This window comes from Narcine bancroftii, chromosome 12 (assembly GCF_036971445.1).
Source record: "Narcine bancroftii isolate sNarBan1 chromosome 12, sNarBan1.hap1, whole genome shotgun sequence".
Lineage (NCBI taxonomy): Eukaryota > Metazoa > Chordata > Chondrichthyes > Torpediniformes > Narcinidae > Narcine > Narcine bancroftii.
In genome coordinates, this window is record NC_091480.1 from 53,137,342 (window position 1) to 53,162,257 (window position 24,916).

Genomic DNA, 24,916 nt, shown 5'->3' on the forward strand with positions numbered 1-24,916 from the left:
GGGGGGGGAAAAATACCCTTAAAATTAGAGCTGAGCCAATGAGGGGAAAAAGTCAGGAAGGACTTTCAACCAAATTATCGTGACAATTTGGAATAATTCCTCACATAACTAATGAAGTTAGAAGTACAGATCAACCAAGACTCATGGAGAACATTTACAGGAATGAGAGGGTTAAAACACAAGAGTGCAGACACTGTGGTCGAAGTAAAAACACAATGCTGGAGAAACTCAGCCCTCCAAACTCAGTCTGCCCACACTTTGCCCGCACCTTGGGTTACACAGGGATGAACAGGCATTAATGTTCCCATGTTTCAACTTTTATTTCTCCAAGTATCAAGCATATTTCAGGTTCTCCGGTAACTGGAACATCTAATTTCCTGATTGCCCTATTGAGAGAGTTGAGCCCTTTCTTGTGGATTTTCGTTATGATTTCAGTCACCAAATAAATGGTAAATGAGTCACCAGCATAGACATTCATAAGACTTAGCTCCAAGTGTTTTGTCCAGAATGGGACATACCAGATTTATGTTTATTACAAAGCAATAATACTATTTTTGAAATAAAAATATCGAAAATGATTTTGATAAGTGATGACATTTCCAACTTTGTAGTCTCCATAACATTCTTTGCAGTGCCAGAAGTGCTAAAGTAGAAAATGGTATCAATATATTGCATGAATATTTTCATTTTAGATTTAGACATACAGCACGGTAACAGGCCCTTTTGGCCCACGAACCCATGCCACTCAATTACACCCAATTAATCTACAACCCTCTGGTACAATTTTGAACGGTGGGAAAAGCTACACAGGGGAAAAGCCACACAGACACGGGGAGAACGTACAAATTCCTTACAGATGAACCTGGGTCACTGGCGCTGTGATAGCGTTTCTCTAACCGCTACGCTAACTGTGTTACCCTATTCATTTGATGAATTCATTATTCTTGACATAAGGCATATTACCTTGCCTGTTTGTATCCTATAGGGACACAGGTCCTTGCTGGAGAGCTTGTGTACCCCAATGAAACACAGCAGGATGAAGACGAGGCCTTTCCAGATGGAAAACCCTTTCCAAGAATATTTAAGAAGAAGGGATCAAAATTTATCTTTGTGTGGCAAACATTTGGTATGAATATTAAAACTTAATTAACCAGAACTTATCTCAGATCCCTATATATGTAATAATGTGACTGTTGGGTGACTGTTGGGCATTGTACACTACATGCTGTGGTACACAGCGTTTGATCCTGAATTATTTATAGATGGAATTTTAATTAATTATAAGGCTTGTGCTTGGCTTCATAAATTCTATTTGATAAAATTAAATGAATAGAAATATATTTTGTTGAAGGAATGATTGGGAAATCATCAATGAGCAATCACTGAGAGCAGGAAATTTAAATCTGTTTAAGAGAATTGAGTTGTTACATACAGTGCCCTCCATAATGTTTGGGACAAAGACACTTCTCCTCTATTTACCCCTGTGCTCCACAGTTTTACATTTGTAATCAAACAATTCACATGTGATTAAAGTGCACATTCAAGATTTTATTCAAGGTTATTTGTGTACATTTTGGTTTGATCATGTAGAAATTACAGCATTTTTAATGCAGAGTTCCCTCATATCAGGACCCCATAATGTTTGGGATATTTGGCTTCTCAGGGATGTTTAATTGCTTCATTGGTGCAGGGATAAGAGAGCTGACCAGAGTTGTGCCAAAGAAAGTCAAAGAAGCCATTACAAGGCTGGAAAACAGGAATAAAACAGTGAGAGAAATCGGCCAAACTTTAGCATCACCAAAATCAAGAGTTTGGAACATCGTTAAGAAGAAAGAGTGTACTCGTGAGCTCCGTAATTGCAGAGAGACTGGTATTTTAAGGAAGACTCCATTGTTGATGACAGAAGAATTCTCATCATAATGAAGACAAATCCCCAAACGCCTGTCCGACAGATCAGAAACACTCTTCAGGAGGCAGGAGTGGATGTGTTAGTGACTGCTGTCCACAGAAAACTTCATGAACAGAAATACAGAGGCTAGTTTGTGACAGAAACAGGATGGCCAGATTATAGTTTGCCAAGAAGTATTTAAAAGAGCCAGCAGAATTCTGGAAAAAGGTCTTGTGGACAGATGAGGCCAAGATTAACCTGTATCAGAGTGATGGAAGAGCAAAGTGTGGAGGTGTAAAGGAACTGCCCAAGATCCAAATCATACCCCCTCACCTGTGAAACATGGTGGTGGGGTTGTTATGGCCCTGGGCAGGTCTGGCTGCCACAGGTACTGGGTCACTTATCTTCATTGATGATGTAACTGCTGATGGCCAGTAGCAAAATTAATTCTCAGGTGTATAAAATCATCTTATCTGTTCAAGTTTGAGCAAATCCCTCCAAACTCATTGGATAGCGCTTCATCCTACAGCAAGACAATGATCCCAAATGGATTGCTAAAGCAATAAATGAGTTTTTCAAATCTAAAAACTGGAAAATTCTCAACTGGCCAAGTCAGTCACTTGATCTAAGTCTAATTGAGCATGTCTTCCATATGCTGAAGAGAAACCTTAAGGGGACAAACCCACCAAACATGCAGGAGCTGAAGATGGATGCAGTAGAGGCTTGGGAAGATACTCAGTACCTGGTAATGCCTATGGATCACACACTTCAGTCATTGCATGTAAGGGATATGCAACAAAGTACTGAACAGGACTGCTTTAATATACATCCCATTGCTATATACCAAATATGATATGAGGGGACTATGTATAAAAAGTGCTGTAATTTCTACATGGTCAAATCAAAATGTGTACAAATAACCTTCAATAAAATTTGGAACGTGCATTTTAATCTCATGTGAATTGCTTCATTACAAAGTTAAAACTGTGGAGTACAGGGGAAAATAAAGGAAAAAAGTGTCTTTGTCCCAAACATTATGGAGGGCCCTGTACATAAACAGATCTAAAATGGATGATGGCATTTATGAAATGCCATATGTAATTCTGAGCACTATAGTTTCCAAAGGAAATATTCAGCCTTTGAGAACAGGTTGCTTAGATTTGCTTTGATTGGAATCTGTTCTGGTGGTCTGGAAAGAATGAACCTCTCAAAATCTTTGTAATTAAAAAAATGATTCCTGGCCTGCCATAAGGTGTTGATGTACTGGTATGTTTTGACCCATCTTCCAGGGGAGTACTGGCAGGTGATGGATGGTCCTTCTTCTCTGCTGGCTATCGACACAGCAGACATTCCAGTAGGTTCCTATAGCATGGAGGTAGTTGTGTACCATTGTCGTGGACATAAAGAATTCATTCCAATTGGAAAAGCGACTTCACAGTTTACAATCACAGGTAAGCAAATGCATCAGATGGTGAAGCTATTCAAACTGTATGGATTGTTGTCAGATATATTTAGAAACAGAACCGTAGAACATTACAGCACAGAAAAAGACCCCTTCGGCCCTTCGAGTTTGTGTGAAACCATTTCTCTGCCTAGTCCCACTGATCATATCCCTCCATTCCTCTCCCATCCAAGTACCTTCCCAAATTTCTCTTAAATGTTAAAACTGAGCCCACATTCACCACCTTAGCTGGCAGCTTGTTTCACACAACTACGACTCTCTGTGTGAAGTTTCCCCCTAAACTTTTCCCCTTTCACTCTCCACCCACGTCCTCCGGTTTGTATCTCACCTCCCATCAGTGGATAAAGCCGACCTACCTTTACTCTGTCTGTCCCCCTCATCATTTTAAATACCTCTTGTTTGTTATTGCATCGAATAACCAGACAACACAAATGGGAACCTCTGATGAACGCTTTACTTTTAAATTCAATGCTACCAGCCAAGCTCTGTGTTTAACTAACACGCCTTGTGGGGACTCCTGCATGCACAATAGCGCTGTGGTGAATACGGTGACTGCAGCGGGTGCAGAGCAGCTGATAGGATCAGCTCTCTGCACCTCTATCAAATCTCCCCTCATTCTTCTAAGCTCCAGGGTATAAAGTCCTAACCTGTTTAACCTTTCCCTGTAACTCTGTTCCTGAAGTCCAGGCAACATCCTAGTAAATTTTCTCTGCACTCTTTCTATCTTATTGATATCCTTCCTGCAGTTAGGGGACCAAAACTACTCACAATACTTGAAATTTGGCCTCACCAATATCTTATACAACTTTATCATCCCAACTCCTGTACTAAATACTTTGATTTATGAAGGCCAAGATGCCAACCCTACCTACCTGTGACGCCATTTTCAGGGAATTACGCATCTGTATTCCCAGATCCCTCTGTCCTCCGCACCCCTCAGGGCCCGACCACTTACCGTTTATGTCCTTTCTTGGTTTGTCCTTCCAAAATTCAACATCTCATACTTGTCTGCATCAAATTCCATCTGCCGTTTTTCATCCCATTTTTTCAGCTGGTCCAGAACCCTCTACAATCTTTGAAAACCTTTGCTGTCCACAACGCCTCCAGTCTGCAAACTTGCTGATCCAATTTACCACATTGTTATCCAGGTCATTGATATAGATGACAAAAAATAATTGTTGGAAGTTCAATGAACATATATATCCATCTCCAGCCATAAAAGAATCTGGAAACCAGTGTTCATAAACAGTGGGATGTATCCAAAGAACATATAGGGCAAGAGCAGCAAGGGTATGAGAATTTCATCATCTATTATGTTCTCCTGCACATCGTTCACCTTCCTGACTTGGAAATTTATCACAATCTCATCAGTGTCACTGGTTCTAAATCCTGGGGCTGCCTTGAAAACAGCACTTTGGAAGTTTTTCTCCAGAGAGGGGTTGATAAAGGCAGCTCACCAGCGCCTTTTCATGACGTTAAAGAAATGGTCAAGATATGATGCTCACATCCCAAGAAAAGTTTTTAAATTAAAGGCTGGGATAGGTGTTAAAAGCACAGGGATACAAAGAAGGGAATTAAATGGTAAACTAAAACACAAAGTAATACTTACAAGGGATGTGAAAGAAATATTCTTAATGAGAGGGAAATAACAACGTGGCCCATTAAAAATAGATGCAAACAAGACTATCATAGATTTGCATAACTTAAAAGAAAAAGAAGGAACTTGATACATATTATACAATGAGGTTGGGGAAAATAATAGGACTTTTAATGGATACATTTTCAAGACCAAATGGTTTCCACCCAAATATTTTAAAAATGGATAAGAAATTTGCAGGGACATTAATATGTACATACAGTATTCTAAAGTGATTCCAGATTCAGGATCATTTTTGTTTTATGTTGAAAACTCAAACAGGAGAAGAAGCAAGATAACTGTAGATCTGTTAGTTTAACATCCGTCGTAAGGAAATTATTGGAAATGTATCACTAGAAACAGAGTATGTTGCAAAAACCTGGATTTAGATTTGCTTGAATTTCAAATGTTTGTGAAGGGACGTCTGATTAAATTCTTTAAAATGATAAAGAGGTTTTGTCGGGTTGATGGATAAATATTTTTTCTCTGATGGAAGAAACAACAAAAGAATATAATTATACAAGAATAGACACACCATAGAGGAGTGAAATCAGGATGTATCTTTTCACATCCAGTGAAGCCTGACCCTGTAAGTAACAGTTTAGATAATGGATGCCCAGGGTGAACAAAAGAGTTCTTACATAACCATATAACAATTACAGCATGGAAACATGCCATTTTGGCCCCTCTAGTCCGCACCGAGCTAAGTCCTCTCCTCTAGCCCCACCTACCTGCACCCTGCCCATAACCCTCCATTCCCCTCCCATCCATATACCTATCCAATTTTTCCTTAAATGACAAAATGGACCCTGCTGCCACAACTTCTCCCGGAAGCTCATTCCACACAGCCACCACTCTCTGAGTGAAGAAGTTCCCCCTCATGTTACTTCTAAACTTTTGCCCCTTAACTCTTAACTCATGACCTCTTGTTTCAATCTCACCTACTCTCAATGGAAAAGCCTATCCACATCAACTCTCTCTATCCTCTCATAATCTTAAATACCTCCATCAAATCCCCTCTCAACCTTCTATGCTCCATGGAATAAAGATCTAATCTGCTCAATCTAGATTCTGAAATCCAGGTGACATTTTCGTAAATCTTCTCTGCCTTGTTGATATCCTTCCTATAATTTGGTGACCAGAACTGCACACAGTATTCCGACTTTGGCTTCACCAATGCCTTGAACAGTCTCAACATCACCTCCCAACTCCTGTATTCTATGCATTGATTTATAAAGGCCAGCATAATAAAAGCCTTCTTCACCACCCTATCCACATGAGATTCCAGCTTCAGGGAATGATGCACTGTTATTCCTAGATCTTTCTGCTCCACTGATTTCCTCAATGCCCTCCCATTTACTACCATGTTCTGTTCTGATTATTCCTTCCAAAATGAAGCACTTCACACCCATCAGCATTAAACACCATCTGCCATCTGTCAGCCCACTCTTCTAAGCAGTGCAAATCCATCTGCAGTCCACGAAAACCTTCTTTATTATCCACAATTCCACCCATTTTAGTATCATCTGCATATTTACTAATCCAATTTACCACCCCATCATCCAGATCATTAATGTAAATGACAAACAGCAATGGACCCAATACAGATCCCTTATTGTCAGACTCCAGCCTGACAAATAGTTATCCACTATGACTCTCTGGCATCTCCCTTCCAGCCACTGTTAAATCCATTTGACTCTCAAAATTAATACCTAGCGCCTGAACCTTCCTAACTAACCTTTCATGTAGAACCTTACTGAAGACCATATAGACAACATCCACTGCTCTACCTTCATCAACATTTCTAATCACCTCTTCAAACAAATTCAACAAGATTAGTCAAACATGACCTTCCACACACAAACCCGTGTTGAGTGTTCCTGATCAGACCCTGTCTCTCCAGATAATTATATATACTACCTCTAAGAACGCTTTCCATTAATTTTCCAACCACAGATGTCAAACTTACAGGCTGATAATTGCTAGGCTTGCTCCTTGAACCCTTTTTAAACAAAGGAACCACATGCACAACACACCAATCCTCCAGCACTATACCCATCTCTAATGACATTTGAAAAATCCTGTCTGGACCTGGAGACTTATCCACTTTATATGCTTCAAAAGCTCCAGTACTTCCTCATTCTTAATCACTATAGTATTCTTCCTTTCTTTATTTCTTTATTTTTCAATCCGTTTATTGAGTTATATCGAACACGTACACAAGAGGAGAATTACATTACAGACAAGTGTGTAAGATAAAGAACATATTAGTATTGAACTAATATATATTAACCATCAATTTCTTCTCCTCTTGTAAAACCAAAAGAAAAAAAGAGAGAGAAAAAAATAATTTTTATTACAAAATCCCTTCTAACTAAACCAAAATTAAAAAAAGGACTGGGCCATTCTGAGAGTAAAGTAGGAAAACAAAGGGTTTTCCTGGTTAAAACCAGATTTACCAGAAGGAACGAAGAGAGAATCCAGCATCAAATTATGATTCTTAAACTATGTGGAAATATTGAATAAATGGTTGCCAGACTTCAAATTTAAATTTAAAAGATGGATCAAATGTCCGACTCCTAATTTTTTCCAAACTTAAACATGACGTGACAGCTGAGAGCCATTGAAGTCGAGTCAATGGGATCGGATCCTTCCATTTAAGTAACGTGGCTTTTGTAGGTGATTATTCGCTGTGTGGAGACAGGGATACGTCCAGTCTCTGCCGATATGATTCCAAAAATAGCTGTTGATAGATTTGGTTGTAATTCTAATCCTAGAACGTTTGTTAGGGTTTCAAAGACATCTTTCCAGAAATTATCTAGTTTTGAACATAACCAGAACATATGAGTTAAAGTGGCTACTTCGACTTTGCACCTATCACAAGAAGTGTTTACATTGGGAAAAATATGGGCAAAATTATCTTTAGACATTTGTGCCAAATGTACCACCATGAACTGGATCAAGGAATGACGGGCGCAAATTGGTGAAGTATTTACAAGTCAAAAAATATGATCCCATTGATTGTCTGGAAGCAATTCTTGGAATTCCAATTCCAATTCCCAAGCACCTTTAATTCTATCGTTGGATATCGGTCGCAAGGTAAGTAACCAATTGTATTGTTAATTGCAAGTTAGGTAATAAAATTGTATGGTATTGTGGCTATTAACCCTTTTTGGAGTGGATACACCAGAAAAAAAGGGTGTCTATCATATTAGATGTGTAAGCAGAAGGATAGTTTGGAAGTCCACAGTAAGTCCCTAATTTGTAAATACCTAAAAAATTGTGCCTTGCTCAAATCATATTTGTCTGCTAATTGATTGAAAGACAAAGTCTCCTGCAAATAGGTCTGAAAAGGTTATTACTCCTTTAGTTTTCCATATAGAAAACATCTGGTCAATCAATGATGCTTTAAAAAAAATTAAGATGCATTTTGCTAGATAAAACAAAATTATTAAACTCAAAACATTTAGAAAACTGGAACCAAATCTTTATCGTTTGCTTTAAGAAATGGGTCAAGATCTTGTCTAGAGAATTCCTCTCTAAATCTACCCATAAAGAACATTCATGTATGTCTAAATAATAAATCCAAAAGGTAATATATTGGATATTAATAGCCCAATAATAAAATCTAAAATTAGGGAGAGCCTTTCCTCCATCTTTCTTTTGTTTCTGCAATAAAGGTTTGCTCATTCTAGGACTTTTATTATTCCAAATGTAAGAAGATATCTTAGAGTCTACCTTGTCAAAAATATATTTTAGGGATGAAGGAAGGTACTGCTTGAATATGAAAATTTTGATAAAATTATCATTTTAATTGCATTAATATGATCAACTAATGATAGCGCCACTGGAGACCATCTGGAAAGCATTTGTTTTGTATATTTTATCAGGGGGAAATAATTATATTTATACAAATCCTTAAAATATCTCATAATTTTAATACCCAAATAGGTAAATTGGTTCTTAACAACTTTAAAGGGTATTTGATCGTATAAATACTCCTGATTATTAAAAGGAAAAAGTTCACTCTTATGTTTGGTAGCTCTTGGATTATATTAATTGGAGTATAGAAGAATGAGGGGGGGATCTCATAGAGACATTTTGAATTTTGAAAGATTTTGACAGAGTGGATATAGATAAGATGTTTCCCTTGGTGGGTGAATCGAGGACCAGGGGTCAGTCTTAAAATTAGAAGTTATCCATTCAAAACAGAGAGGAGGAAGAATGGTCTTGAGTCAGAGGGTCGTGGATCTGTGGAACTCACTGCCACACAAAGCAGTGGAGGCCAGATCACTGGGTGTATTTAAACAGAAAATGGACAGTTATCTCATTAGTAAGGGTATCAAGGGTTATGGGGAAAAGGCTGGAAATTGGAACTAGGTGTGAACATAGTTCAGCTTAGTGTAGAATCATGGAACAGACTCAATGGGCCAAGTGGCCTGCTTCTCCTCCTTTAACTTGTGATAAAGATTTAATTTATATCCTGAAAACCTACTGAATTCAGAAAGTAGGGATGGCATAAAAGGAATAGATTTCTTAGGATTGTGGCTATCGGCCACCGCGAGTGAAGAAATACGCTGAGCTGAGTAGAGTTTCAAACCAACCCATTTACTGATTCAAACTCGTGTGCTGAAAAGGTCCATGCTGGTCCCAGTGGTCTTGGTGCTCGTGTGGGGCAAAAGTGACATCAACTTCCTGTCTGCTGTTTTGCTCCGCACAGAGAGCTCTCGAATGTGTCTCTGACTGCGGACTCAACCACGACTGCTGGAGCCGCGTGGGTGAGCTGCCACATGACACCCCTCCCCCCCTAGAACTGGCGATAGGAGGTGCTGAAACCATACTCCATTTACTGTCTGATTTACACGGCCGCCCTTGCCTCTTGACTGATGGGACCACGACCTAGGTGTGCCACCTTGAGGCAGCCTATGGTAAATGTCGCCTCCTGGCCACCCACATCCAAAACACAAGCTGCCCCGTTATGACGGACCACTTTGAAGGGTCCTTCGCATGGCCACTGCAGGGGTGGTCTGTGCACTCCTCGGCAGACAAACACATACTTGCTCTGCTGCAGGTCTTTGGATACGAAGGAGGGCCTTGCCTCGTGATGGGACGTCAGCATCGGAGCCAATGTTCTGAGTCTCTCCCAAAGTCTGGTCAGGACCTCTGCTGTTGTGTCCTCTTGATCACGGGGTGCAGGCACAAATTTGCCAGGTACTGTGAGCGGTGCACCATAAACTAGTTCAGCAGATGACGCTGCCAGGTCTGTCTTGGGGGTTGGGCGGATGCCCAGTAGCACCCAGGGGAGTTCATCTACCCAATTGGGCCCTTGGAGGCATGCCATCAGGGCTGGCCAGGTGCCTGTGGAAACATTTCAGCAGGCCATTCGATTCAAGGTGGTACGTAGTCATCAGGTGGAGCTGGATTCCTAGTAGCTGTGCTGCCGCTGACCACAGAGCCAAGGTGAACTATGCCCCTCTGTCTGAAGTGATGGGGTGGAGAGCCCGAACCTCTCCACCTAGGTTGTGATCAGCGTCCTGGCGCAAGTCTCTGCCGTCGTGTTTGTGATTGGGACGGCTTACGGCCACCTCGTGAACCTGTCCACCATTGTAAATAGGAACCATGCTCCTCTAGAGATGGGTAGTGGGCCGACGGTGTCCACTACGTGCCTCTGGACCTTGGAGGTCTGGGAGTCTGTGCACATCCTGGCCCAGTGGCTGACCTGCTTGCGTAGGCCAAGCCACATGAAGTGATCTGCGATTAGCTGGGTGGTCGCCTGGGTGGAAGGGTGGGCTAATCCATGCAAAGGGTCGAAGATCTGGTACCTCCAAGCGGTCGCGGTTGCCCAGTGGAAATGTCACACAGGGGTTTGGTATCTCTGAGCCCAATTAGTACATCCTCAAGGCAGAGTCCAGTGACTGTGGTTCGGTATGCCGATAGTTAATTGTCCCCCTGTTGTGCCTCTGCTAACGCCGCGTAATCCACTCCTGGAGTCAAACCATGCACCGACTAGGTGGACAACACGTTGGTCATCCCATTGCTCTTCCCCAAGATGTGCTTGATCGTGGTGGTCAATTTGGATGCAACACATTCAGGTTTTTCCAGATGGAGAAGAATAAGTAATAGTAAATAATCTTTGAATATTGAAATGAGAATACCTATTCTTAATGAACCCAGTTTGATCCTTAGATATAACTTTAGGTAGAATATTCTTAAGTCTGTTGGCTAAAATTTTAGAAAGGATTTTAGAATCTACATTTAATAATGATATCGGCCTGTAGGAGGCACAATCAGTTAGGTCTCTTTTAGGAATTGATGAAATAAATGGCTCATAAAATATTTTAGGCAATGTCCCAGAGGATAGAGAGTCAGAGAAGATTTTGCATAAATGAAAGGAAAGAGTGTCATTTAAAAAAACTCCACTGTATACCCATCCGGTCCTGGTGCCTGAAGGGAAGATATTGCCCTTTTTATTTCCTCTTGCTTAATAGGTGCATCCAATAATTTCACATCATGAATAGAGATTTTTGGCAAGTTCAATTTTTGTAAAAATTGATTCATAACAGTATTGCTATCTGGAAAGTCAGGTTTATATAAATTAGAATAAAAAGCTAAAAATGTTTTATTAATTTCATGATAATCTAGTTACATTTCCGTCAACTTTACGCATTTTCAAAATTTGTCTTCTAACCATATCTGCTTTTAGTTGACTAGTCAACAATTTACCTGATTTATCTCTGTGTCTGTAAAACTGGTGCTTAGATTTAAGAAGTTGACTATCAATAGGGTAGGTCAAGAGCAGGTCAGGCTGGAGTTAGAGTTCTATCCTTTCTTTACAGAGAGCGTCACTCTTTGGCTTGGCTTCGCGGACGAAGATTTATGGAGGGGGTAAAAAAGTCCACGTCAGCTGCAGGCTCGTTTGTGGCTGACAAGTCCGATGCGGGACAGGCAGACACGATTGCAGCGGTTGCAGGGGAAAATTGGTTGGTTGGGGTTGGGTGTTGGGTTTTTCCTCCTTTGCCTTTTGTCAGTGAGGTGGGCTCTGCGGTCTTCTTCAAAGGAGGTTGCTGCCCGCCAAACTGTGAGGCGCCAAGATGCACGGTTTGAGGCGTTATCAGCCCACTGGCGGTGGTCAATGTGGCAGGCACCAAGAGATTTCTTTAGGCAGTCCTTGTACCTTTTCTTTGGTGCACCTCTGTCACGGTGGCCAGTGGAGAGCTCGCCATATAACACGATCTTGGGAAGGCGATGGTCCTCCATTCTGGAGACGTGACCCATCCAGCGCAGCTGGATCTTCAGCAGCGTGGACTCGATGCTGTCGACCTCTGCCATCTCGAGTACTTCGACGTTAGGGATGTAAGCGCTCCAATGGATGTTGAGGATGGAGCGGAGACAACGCTGGTGGAAGCGTTCTAGGAGCCGTAGGTCACTAGAGGTCACTGAATAATCATGATCTATTTCTTTAATTCTGTTAGTTATCAACGCAAGTTCTGCTTTCGTTTTCTTTCTCAAACCTGCTGAGTATGAAATTGCGTGTCCCTTAAGAAAATATTTCATCGTGTCCCAAATAATCAAACTTGACATTCCCTCTGTAACATTTAATTCAAAAAAATTGTGAGATTTGTTCTTTAATAACATTTACAAACTTTAGATCCTGCAACAACGTAAGATTAAATCTGCATTGTGAGGAGTTGGATATAATGCCGGGGAACTTCATTACTCATTTCAAAGGTGCATAATCTAACAGTGTGATTGCATCATACGTACAATAGGTAACCATGGGTACTAGACGAGTGTCAACCAAAAAATAATCAATCTTGAATATGTACGATAAACGTGAGAAAAAGGAAAAATCTCCAGATATCAACCAAACTAATACACGTCGCAGCCATGATAGGATACATCGGATTGGTTAAAGACCTATTGATCAAAGGGTTAAGACAGCAGTTCAGATATCCTCCCAAAATCAGTTTAAATTTGTTTAATTTCGGTAACGAAGAAAACAATTTCTTAAAAAATTCGGGACTGTCTACATTTATAGACACAGACTAAAGCAACCTTTTGACCACCTAATAAACCAGTCACAATTAAATATCTGCCAAATAAATCAGTAACGGTGTTAAAGTGTGAAAACGAAACTCTAGGATCAATGAAAATAGATACCCCTCCAATTTTTGTTGCCAATGAAAAATGAAACTGAGAGCCCCTCCAAAATGTAAAGAATTGGTTTGATGGATAAATATTTTTTCTCTGGTGGAAGAAACAACAAAAGAATATAATTTTACAAGAAGAGACACAGCATAGAGGAGTGAAATTAGGATGTATCTTTTCACATAAACATCCAGTGAATCCTGACCCTGTAAGTAACGGTTAAGATAATGGATGCTCAGGGTGAACAAAAGAGTTCTTATATTAATGATAAGTTCATTGGAAAGATAAATAGTATAAGATGCTTATTTTTAGCTCACTTGTAATATTCTTGCCAGTTCTTGCTATAAACTGGGAATTGGGTTGGAGAGCAAACACAACAGTAGATGTACTTTCCATGGGGAAAGTATATCAAATCCAGTTCCTAATCATACACTGGCACCATAGATTTTATGGCCTCTGACACTGATAAAGGTTTTGTTCTGCGAGCACCAATTTGCAGGAAAGCTAGCGATCGGGACTGGGGTTGGAATTCCATGCTGTCAGGAATTTGTATGTTCTCCCTGTGTCTGCAGGGGCTTCGGTTTACTCCCACCCTTCAAAACGTACTGGATGTTTTAGATCAATTGGGTGTAATTAGGCAGCACGGGCTTGTGGGCCAAAAGGGCGCGTTATCGTGCGGTATGTCTAAATTTAGATAAGAACTTATTTCCCTTTGATGAAGGTTCACAATAAGGGCTGCAGATTTAAAGTAATTGGTAAAATGATTAGCAGAGAGATGTGGGAACTCATTACTTGAGTGGTAGAAGCAGATTTTTAAAAATATCAGGATGCATCCTTAAAGAGATACAGATCAAGCAGTGGAAGGTGGGATTGGATTAAATAGTTCTTCTTTTAACACCATGGGCATAGTGGGCAGATTGACCTTCATTTGTATTGTAGGTTTTCTATGATTCTATTCCATGAGAATCTCCTATCTTTTGAGGCCTGTATTTATGACTTCATTCAGGATTGGGAATCTACCCTCCTTTACATTATCCACAGTTGTTACGAGAGTCCTGAATTGATCTTTGTGGTTAGTAAAGTCTGAATCAATGTGGCTTGCATTTAGAGTGTAGACCTCATGAAAAACACCTTCACTGAAGTTTGCAAGCTGATAAAGTGAATTGATTCTTTTCTATAATAGTTGATAATGGGTTAAGATGTTGCATCAAAGTGTTTCTGGATGGATTTAATTGTATTTAATCTCAAAGTTCAATATTGCACTAATTTAATTTTTATATCTTTGTGCAGATCAGATTCCATTCTCCGTTGAGATTTCCCAGATCAATGATCTCAATGATGCAGACAACAGCTTTATACAGAACCAGGCGATTTTCTTTGGAATTAAACTCCACGATCCTAGCCAATATTTAAAAGATGCCGATGTCAGCTTCACTTGGGATTTTGGAGATGGCAGTGGTACCTTAATCTCTCGGGTTCACACCGTGACACACATCTATCTCTCAACAGGAGTTTTCAAACCACAAGTAGTCCTACAGGCTGCCATACCATTCACTGTGTGCAATTCAACTGTTGAAAGTTCAAATCCGATTATCTCCACTATGACCTTTTACCCTACATCAGCTCTCCCTGTTGTGACTCCTGAACTGATTGCATCTCCTATATCTAGCCAGTCTCCTGCAGGGGAGTTTCCCACAGGTAGGAAAGTTCCGGGATACTAAACACAGGGGTTGAAGCTAAAATGGTTCAAAACACTTTTACCTTTCTTGCAGAGGGGGCAACAGAAATTTGGGTCACTATTCATTGGTTTGAAAATGAGCAGGTTTAAATTGTTTCCAGAAGAAAACATTAAAAACTGCTTTAATTTAAAAAGCAACTTTAGGATCGTAAAATATCACAGAAACATAACACTGGACAACAAAGATTTTACCGCCTGAACACTTTTGGGTGTATTTTGTGGATTTTGGGCTGCTGATCATGAAAATCACCATTTTTTTAAGGTATAACCTATTTTTGCTATTTCCTATCATATTTTAAGCCTACTAGTATATTGCCCACAAAGCGAGCTATTTTGGTCAGTCCAAGAATGCCTGGGCATGCACTCAGAGCAGGTGCTATGCAAATGTTGTCTTAAGCCTGGACATAATTAGTCAGGATAGATGCAGACAGGCTATAAAAACAGCTCACATATACAGATGCTGTGCGTTACATCCATAAACATTGAATGAGTGTTGATGGACATGTTCTTCAGGCAATAGTACAGTGAGTGTCCTGAACAATACCATTTATTGTCTTCAGGAAGATTCAATACAGCAGAAATGTCTCGTCAATGTAACATCAGCTGTGATACATCCTGTTACATTTGTGGCGAGTAAAGACTTAAAGCACAAAGACGCAGCATGACTGCAGTTATTAAAAAAGCCTATGAGCTCTAGTTCAGTTGTAAAATTGATGACCAAGACAAACCCTGGGCTCCTCACATTTGTTATGCAACATGTGCAGTCAACCTGAGAGCATCATTATGCGATTAAACAGGCTAAATTCAACAAAGGTTAATTTAATGTTTCTCCAACTTCCTACGCGATTCAGCAAATCTGAAATTATCTCTATGTTCAGCTTGAAGTTGTCTATCAAAATTACCAATTTTTATTCAGGAAGCAAACCTTCGAAAAGATTTGCTGTACAGTGTTATCAAACAAAATTTGACACCAAGCTCGAAAGTAGGTATTGGGACATGTAATTATGGTTTTAAAAAGTGCCTTAAAGGACAAGGGGTGGAGAACTGCTGAAGTTTAGAGGGGAGTAGGAAGTTTGAGCTTAGGACCTTAGCAGCTAAAGGCAAACTATTGATGGTGAAGGGATTAAAATATTAGATGAAGAATTGGACCAATCCAGAGAATTCAGTGGGTTTTTAGGTCCTGGATGGATTTGTAAGCAAGGATTAGATTTTTAAAATTGAGGTTTTGCTTTAGTGGGAGCCAAACTAGGCTGATTAACTAAGAGGATTTGATGTGAGCTTCGCTACAGGCTGCATTAGATGAGCTCAAGTTTACAGAAGAGACAGGATGGCAAGCTGACTGGGAGCACACTGGAGTAGTTGACTCCGAGGACCGACTCTGAGGACCGAGGCAATGAAATCATATGCCAGTGGTGGATGAGAAGGTGGGGGGGCAGAGACTAGTAAGTGGGGAGCAGAGACTGAGTTGAAAGTGGGCAGTCTTGGTGATGGATAGAATGAGGAAGCATCTATTCGAATAAACTATAATAAACTATAGCCACAATAAACTACTGGTCATTTCAAAGGTATGAGATAGACACATTAGGATAGATTTATTAAATACTCAGGCACAAAGATGCAAATGAATTTGATGTTAGCTTAGCTTTTGTCTAGTACACCTGACAAAGACTTTAGAACTGCATCTTAATTTTTATCATAAGAAATACACCTCCTTCTCAGCCACCAACAATTGAATCTATATCTATCTTTTCCAGTGTCCGGTTCCCCAGTACCTCCATCTCAGCAGGAACCAATTATAATTCCCACTGTCACAGGGGACCTTGTTCTAATTCCTTCTTCATTCCCTATTGCCCCTGATGAAACTTTAAATGCAACCACTGCTGCTTCAGAACAAATTAGAAGTGCAGCAACCCCTGCTACTGATGAAACTATAAGCGCAGCGACTGCGGCCCCAGAACAAGCGATAAGCGCAACGACTGCGGCCCCAGAACAAGCGATAAGCGCAGCGACTGCAGCCCCAGAACAAATGATAAGCGCAGCGACTGTGGCCCCAGAACAAGCGATAAGCGCAGCGACTGCGGCCCCAGAACAAGTGATAAATGCAGCAAGTGCGGCCCCAGCGCAACCTCTAAATCCGGTAACTACTGGTGCAACTATAAATACAGCAAGTTCGGACACGGATGAAGGTATAATTGCAGCAACCTCCATCATTGACGAAGCTACAAATGTGGACAACACTGAATCAGAACCACCATCTGGTAAATTTCCCATTAAAATTTTTGGAGAACTTTGTAAAAAAAAGTAAAAGTTGAAATGTTGTTTGATAGAAATCTGCAATTCATTTTATATAAAACTGTCTCCTTTAATGTAGTCTAATTGAACAGAGCAGTTCAGTTGGAAACCAGAAGTTTTGTAATCTGAAAATACAGCTTAATTCTTAAAATACATCGTTGCAATATTGTTGAGTTTCTCAAGCAACAAGGTCACAATATGATGGAGTTAAACAAGAAAGTCTGCAGTCACTGTGATTGTAGTTTACAAAATAATGCCGGAGAAACTCAGCAAGTCAGGCTGATGACCTTATCATAATCTGCAAGAACATAATGGTCCATGTCCTCGGTTTATCAACTGTTCTTTTTGGAATCAACGGATGAACTTGCCACAATGTTGATTTCAGACGCTGAGACAACTGCCACAGGCACTAACGAGGAACTCTTGCTGGTGAAACGGCAAGCTCTTGAAGACCCAGAATATAATTGCGTTATCTACCGCTATGGCACCTTCATGACCACCCTCAATATGATCCGTGAGTATGGCTTTGAAATCAATACAAACACCAACAAAAGGATAGTATATTTCAGTAAAACCCCTGGTATCCGGCACCTACGGCGATTGGGAGATGCTGGACAAGCGAGTTTTCTGGTTGCTTGAGACTTACTCTTACAATGCCTAACTAATACATCTACATTAAGAATAAAGTTTAAAAGACAAATATACTCCTCTGTAATTACATCGAACAAACTTCACTTGCGTGAATATATAAAGCTTAAAACATTTTACTTTATTTTCAGTCACATTATTTGAAAACATTTAACTGTCGCTGCATCTGCAGGTTCCTCCCCCACCACGGAGCCGCCCGAAAGATGAACAATAACATTATAGATAATTAACACCCCCCCAAATTTACAGATAAAACCTCTGACCGGGGCGACTCTTACTCAGCAGGGATAAGGAGACACTTTGAGAGAGTCACCCCAATGGCGAGCGGCATCAATCAGCTCTTCATCCCGGGCGAGCCCCATTGCTGTTTTACACCTAACTTTATTCAAACAGCTGCTACGAGCAAAGCCCGACCAAGGCTCTCCCTCCGCTGGCTGGATATTTGCTCCCATCTTCACCCAAGGTTTATGTGTGACTTCAGAGAACATACACTTTTTACAATTAAAATTATTTATTTATTTTTTTATTTAGTCTTATTTATTTACTTCATTTTATTTATTTATTTTACCCTTTTTTGCCGGTTGCTTGAGGTTGCTGGTTGCTTGAATTCCACATACCAGGAGTTTTTTTATAACCAAATTTAAAAACTTTCAAAATTGTCAGGCTATTAAATTCTAAAGAAAGCCAACTGCACTATCAACTTGAAGGATACAAAAGCAAGTTTTTTTTGTCAAAGGTTTTGATGTAATTGCTGATAATCATCACTGTCAGACCAATGTAAAAAAAAACAACACTGGAGAAACACAGCTGGTCAAGCAGTGTACTTTATGTCACAAAGAGAAAGCTACATAACCAACGTTTTGGACTTGAACTCCTCATAATGTTGCCAGGCACCTGAACAAAATGGTGGGGGGGAGGGGCAAAGGGAAGAGCACAGTTCCAAAGGCAGGAAGTAATAGGTGGATAAGGGAGGGAGGGCCCACCAGTAAGCAGTGGGGGGGGGGGGGGGATGGCTCTGTGAATGGAAAGGGGAGGGGGTGGAGAGCTGGAGGAAAGAAGACTGTCAGTCCAATCTCTGGATCACAGCAAAAGTATGAAAATGCTTTGCTTTGTGGAGAAAGCATGGATAGTTTTTGAGAACAATAAAACAGTAAAACACACAACTCTGCATAATAACAAGCAGCAGCAGCACATTTTTTTCCAGCAAAACTGATTTTAAAGCTCCTAGTCGTGGAGCTTTTGTATGAAAGTGACCAACACAATTCACTGCTATTAAAGCATATACCAATAAACCAATTGAGTTTGTACCTTCAAGATTTCTATTCCTAATTCCAATATCTGGTTGCATAGAAGGTCAAACTACAGATCAGCCCAAATCATAGAACCATAGAACATTACAGCACAGAAACAGGTCCCTTTGGCGCTTCTAGTCTTTCCCAAACCATTTTGTTTTGCCTAGTCCCACTGACCTGCACCCAGTCCATATCCCTCCATTCCTCTCCCATCCAAGTACCTGCCCAAATTCCTCTTAATGTTAAAACTGAGCCCGCATTCACCACCTCAGCTGGCAGCTTGTTCCACACAACTACGACACTCTGTGTGAAGAAGTTTTCCGCTAAACTTTTCCCCTTTCACTCTCAATCCATGTCCTCTGGTTTGTATCTCACCTACCCTCAGTGGATAAAGCCGACCTATGTTTACTCTGTCTATCCCCCTCATAATTTGAAATACCTCCATCTACACTCTGGGAATGAAGTCCTAACCTGTTTAACCTTTCCCTGTAACTCAGTTCCTGAAGTCTAGCTTCTCTGCACGCTTTCATTCTTAATGAATCTTTCCTGTAGTTAGGTGTGCAATGAGATTGGCTTCATCACATTGGTTCTTATATTCTGCAGATTAGAGTTGTGCACCTAATAGGATGCCCATACAAAAGTGTGAGCCATTTCCCTATTGCCTGCTGGTGATTTTGTGGTGCAGCCGTGGCATCACTCAGAGCTATTACTGTAACCAAGATACATTGAAATCTTGGCTTTGTTGCAACCAGAAAGTGGATTTGAGGGATTTTATTGAAAGGTTGATGCTGCATGTTTTATCCGTCTCTTTCAGAGAGCATTGAAAGTGTGGAAATTGTGCAAATATCCAATGTGCTGCCAGGCTCTGTGTCAGAGACACAGCAAAATGCTGTAGATTTCACAGTGAGCTGTCAGGGAAGGTATGGCACATCTACATTTTTATTAAGTTCCTTATTTAATGGTTTTGAGATGCAGCTTCACTTTGTCTGAGCAAGCAATATAAATTATTATGAGAAAATGTTTGACACCAGCCTTGCAACAGGCTGGATGACAGAGTTTATTGTCATCTGATTGTACAAGTACAACCCGATGAAAGAGCATTCTCTAGTCCTTGGTGCAAAAACGCAGATACACAACCAGACATAACTCACACATAGACAATACATAAGCAGGACAAGTATTCATCTAGATAAATAAATATTGTTTCATGAATATGAGCGTTTCGGATGGTTAGTGTGAGCAGTTAAAGGACATTCACTAGTGTTATACATTAGCAATAGGTATTCATTCAATTCAAGTAGTTAAGTTACATGGTGGCAAGATAACACTGGACAACAATTTTTTTCAAAAGGATTGCTTCCTGGAAAAAAGAGCTGAACACAAAGATAATTTCAGTTTTGTGTTATTATCACTGTGGTGCACTGAGGTAGCAGCCAGCAAGCACAAAACTCAAAAGACTGTACAACAGGCTTTATTCCAGTAAAAGTCTGAACACCAGTTCAAGCCTTGGTAGCTCCCTGTGTGACTGGCTCGGGAGGGGCCGGCTCAGGTCTATATTCAGGTCGGCTGATTGACAGCCGGCCAGGTGGAGTCAGCCCCTTACGTGGTCTTCCTGAAGGTACAGAGATCGCTCCCTGCAGTAGGCTGGTGGTCATATTAGCACATTCAACCCCTTCTTAAAATTGTCCTGTGAGGGACAGGGGTGTGTGGAACAGTGCTGGGTGGTATTTACAAATTTAGGCAGTTCGGTGGCTGTCAGAGTCTCTGGGACTGTCGCAGGGTTGGCTTCTGGTCAAAGGTCAGTGAGGGTGTGGTTGTTGCCTGAGGGTTGGCTGGGTCCAGCATAGCCGTGGTGGGTGTAGGCATGGGCAGCGAGGTGTCTATCTGTACATCTGTCCGTAGAGGGATGGCCGGGTGGGTCTGGTCTGCTAGGAGTGGGGCTCTCTGGAGGGCCCTGGAACCTGGGTGAGCCAAGGGTACCCATGGTGGGGAGGTTGGGTCAGGTAGTCATGATGCTGGGGGGGGGGAGGGGTGGGGCCCCTGCTGTTGCCAGATCCCTGGTCGAGATGGTGTCCTCATGGCCACTGGGGTACCTGATGTTAGCGTAATTCTGGTTGGCGGGTCGGACTTGTGGGCCCGCATGTGTTTGCGGAGGAGCACTAATCCCGGAGATGTGAGCCAAGCTGGGAGTGAGACTCCAGTCACTGATTTCCTGGGGAATGAGAAAAGGCGCTCGTGAGGGGTCTGATTGGTAGCTGTACACAAGAGTGACCTAATGGCATGGAGTGCCTTAGGGAGAGCCTCTTGCCAGTCATTGACGGACCAGCCTTTGGACCCCAGGGCCAGGAGGATTGCGTTCCAGATCACCCCGTTTTCACGCTACACCTGCCCGTTGCCCCTTGGGTTGTAACTAGTTGTACGACTAGTCGCAATGCCTTGCGCTACCAGGTACTGGTGCAGCTCCTCACTCATGAAGCCGAACCCCTGATCACTGTGGATGAATGCCGGGTATCCAAACTGGTGAAGATCTGCATCAGAGCCCTGATAACAGTGGCTATGGAGGTGTCAGGAGAAGGGATGGTGAAGGGAAAATGGGAGTATTCGTCTACGACCTCGAGGAAGTAGACGTTCTTGTTCATGGAAGGAAGGGGATCCTTGAAGTCGACGCTAAGCCATTTGAAGGGCCGAGTGGCCTTGATAACGTGGGCCTGTGGCAGAAGGAAGAAGCATGGTTTGCACTTTGCACAGACCCTGCATAACTTGGTCATGGTCCTGACCTCTTGTATGGTGAAGGGGAGGTTCCGGGACTTGATGCGTGATGCCTGGGTGACAAAGGATGTTGTGCAGTGCCTGCAGTTGGTCGGACTGCACCATTGTGCAGGTCCAGGACAGGGCATTGGGGGAGTCATTGAACATCCCTGGTCTGCACTGAATGTTATAGCTGAACGTGGCCAGCTCAACTCTCCAGTGCAAGATCTTATCGTTTTTGATCTTGCCCTTATGGGTGTTGCTGAACATGAATCCCACTGAGTGCTGGTCAGTGAGGAAGGTGAACCTCCTGCCTGCCAAGTAGTGGCGCCAGTGGCAGACTGCTTCCACAATTGCCTGGGCCTCCTTTTCAATGGCGGAGTATCTGAGCTTGGAACCGCGGAGTGTCCTGGAGAAGAAGGCCACGGGTTGGCCCCCTTGGTTGAGGGTGGCCGCGAGAGCAATATCAGAGGCATCGCACTCCACCTGGAATGGGGTGTCCTTGTCCACGGCCCACATCGTGGCATCGGCGATGCCTTGCCTGATGTGAGCGAAAGCTGCTTGTGCCTCGGGGGTGGGGTTGGGGGAGAGGAAAGATGGTGGCTTGAGCCAATGGGTGGACCCTGTCCGAAAAACGGAGGACCCATTGGGAGTAATAGGAGAAAAGCCCAAAGCACCTGTGGAGGGCCTTGATTCTGTGGGGAAGGGGCAGTTTCATTAGGGGACGTATGTGTTCTGGGGTCGGGACCAATGACACCATATGTTCCACAATGTACCCTAGGATGGCGAGGTGGGTGGTGCTGAACACACACTTCTCTTTGTTGTAAGTGAGGTTCAGTTTCTCGGCTGACCAGAGAAATCTCTTCATGTAGTCATTGTGGTCCTGCTGGTCGTGGCCACAGTTTGTCTGTGTCCAACAAGCAACAAATCTCTCTCTGAAACCAACGAGAACCTCCCTGAGTGGTAACCATTTAACTTTAAATATCAGAGCTTGGTGACATTGTCCAAGTATGGGAAGGTTGCTCTTAGGTTGTGCTGGTCTACCATGCGGTCCATCTCCCACTGGAAAACAGAGACCCCATTAGTGACCCCAAATGGGACCCGGCGGAACTAGTAGAGGTGCCCATCTGCCTCTAAGGCAGTATATGGTTTATCCCGAGCATGGATAGGGAGCTGGTGGTAGGCCGACTTGAGATCAATTGTCAAGAAGACCTTCTAGCAGGTTATCTCATTGACCATGTCAGCTATTTGGGGTAGGGGTAGGCATCAGCTGGGTGTACCAGTTTATGGTCTGGCTATAATCGATGACCATCCTCGGTTTACTACCCCCTTTTACCACTAGGACTTAGGCTCTCTAGGGACTGGTGCTGGGCTCTATGATACCTTCTGCCAGAAGCCGCCTCACTTCTGACTTAATGAAAGCCCTGTTAGCCGTGCAATAGCCCCTACTCTTGGCAGCTATGGGCTTGCAATCTGACGTGAGGTAGTTGAAGAGGGTGGGAGGGGTTACCTGTAGTGTGCAGAGGCCGCAGGTGGATTGGGGGCGATCGTTGGGCTGCGTGCTGTAGAATGTGAGCGGGGGAGGGGCACGCCGAAGGCGAAGGTAAGGCTTTGGAGGTGGCACTTGAAGTCCAGCCCTAAGAGGACTGAGGCACAGAGCTGGGGTATGACCAGGAGCCTGACCCCTTGGTTTGTTTCTCCCCCTCCACCCACTGTCAATTCCACTGAGCAGCAGCTGATGTCTGTGATGGAATGATCCTGGACAGCAAAAGCAATGGAAAAGTACATGGGATAGATTTTGAGCTTTAGTGTCCAGGCCACATTCGGGTGCACGAAGCTCTCAGTACTACCGCTATCGAACAGGCATTTTGTTACCTTCCCGTTGACATCAATGTCCATTATTGAGCGCCTGGGTCCTTGGGGAATATCCCTTTTTAAGGTGGTGGACGCGAGGACCATCTTGGGGTCTGAGTCACTGCTCCCCAAAGGATGAAGTGAATAGCGGCCTGTGGCTTCCTTCCAGGGCATGGGGTGCATCGGATGGGCGATCTGGTATGTGCCCATGTTGACCACGACATCCCGTCGATATTCAGTTGGTCAAAGATGGCAGTGCCTGGTGGATGCACATGGCGTTGGTGCGATCAGGCAACCCGACTGGCAGCGACGTCATCTGATTGAGCAGAAGTGGCGTCTTTGGTGCGGGCGGAAGTCATCTGGAGGAGGATGGCGGCGCCTGGGGTGAGCATACTGCAGTAGTGCGGGTGGGCCGGAAGTGACGTCAGCAGTGAGGGCAGAAGTGGCGGGGCGAGTAATGGTGTCGCCCGGTCATCGCACATGGCAGTGTTCGGGAGGGCTCCCAGTTGGTCGTGGAGGGCCACAGCACTTCTGAGAGGCCTGGAAAGGCACACCTTCGTGAAGTGGCCTTTATCCCAAATTGGGAGCAGTACGAGTTGCTTGCTGGGCAGCCTTTGAGGGATTGCTTGTTTGACCCACACCGGGACCCACAGTACTTACAGGGATGAGCTGCGTCGATGGCAGCGATTGTCTCCTCCACGTAGGGCCTTTGGCGATGGCGGTCATCTGCATCTGCCAGACCAGAGTTTGGGGGAGTCAGCCTCCAGGGAGCGGACTCTCTCCATTGTCCTGGCAAGTGAGGCAAGTGAGCAGCTTCTGTCGGCACTCCTTGAGTGCAGCCATCCCGGATTAATTGCTCCAGTTCCCCTTCGGTCACCCCCGTCTCAGCCAGGCATGGGCAGGCTAGCTCATGCAGGGCCCCCAGATAGGCATATGCTGAGCAGGTACCGGGCATTGACCACGTTTGTCGGGGGCTTATACATGCTCTCCAGGACGGCCATCACAGGTTCGTAGTCCGTGCAGTCCTTGATGGCCTGGAAAGCTCGTGGGCTCAGCTTGGTGTGGAGCATCATGAGTCGTTTCTGGTTTGTGTTGATCACCTCCGCCTGTGTTAGGATGATCGCCTCAATTGCGTGCTTCCAGATCTTGAAGCGTGCCTGGACATCCGGGTGTTGGGGGTTGATCTCCCGGCTCTCGATCGTCAGAAACT

At 43.0% G+C, this 24,916-nt stretch overlaps 1 protein-coding gene across 2 annotated transcripts in view; it reads left to right on the top strand.

Moving 5' to 3' along the window:
* Positions 1-24,916, top strand: part of pmela (premelanosome protein a) — a 50,115-nt gene that overhangs the window by 16,602 nt on the left and 8,597 nt on the right. Inside the window, exons 4-9 of one of the 2 annotated variants that reach the window (XM_069905575.1) lie at positions 986-1,126; positions 3,178-3,339; positions 14,425-14,832; positions 16,627-17,130; positions 17,550-17,678; positions 19,919-20,024. In XM_069905575.1, coding sequence (XP_069761676.1) covers positions 986-1,126; positions 3,178-3,339; positions 14,425-14,832; positions 16,627-17,130; positions 17,550-17,678; positions 19,919-20,024 — 1,450 coding nt within the window. The remainder of the gene's footprint in view (positions 1-985; positions 1,127-3,177; positions 3,340-14,424; positions 14,833-16,626; positions 17,131-17,549; positions 17,679-19,918; positions 20,025-24,916) is intronic. The other variant, XM_069905576.1, reaches the window with a different exon arrangement.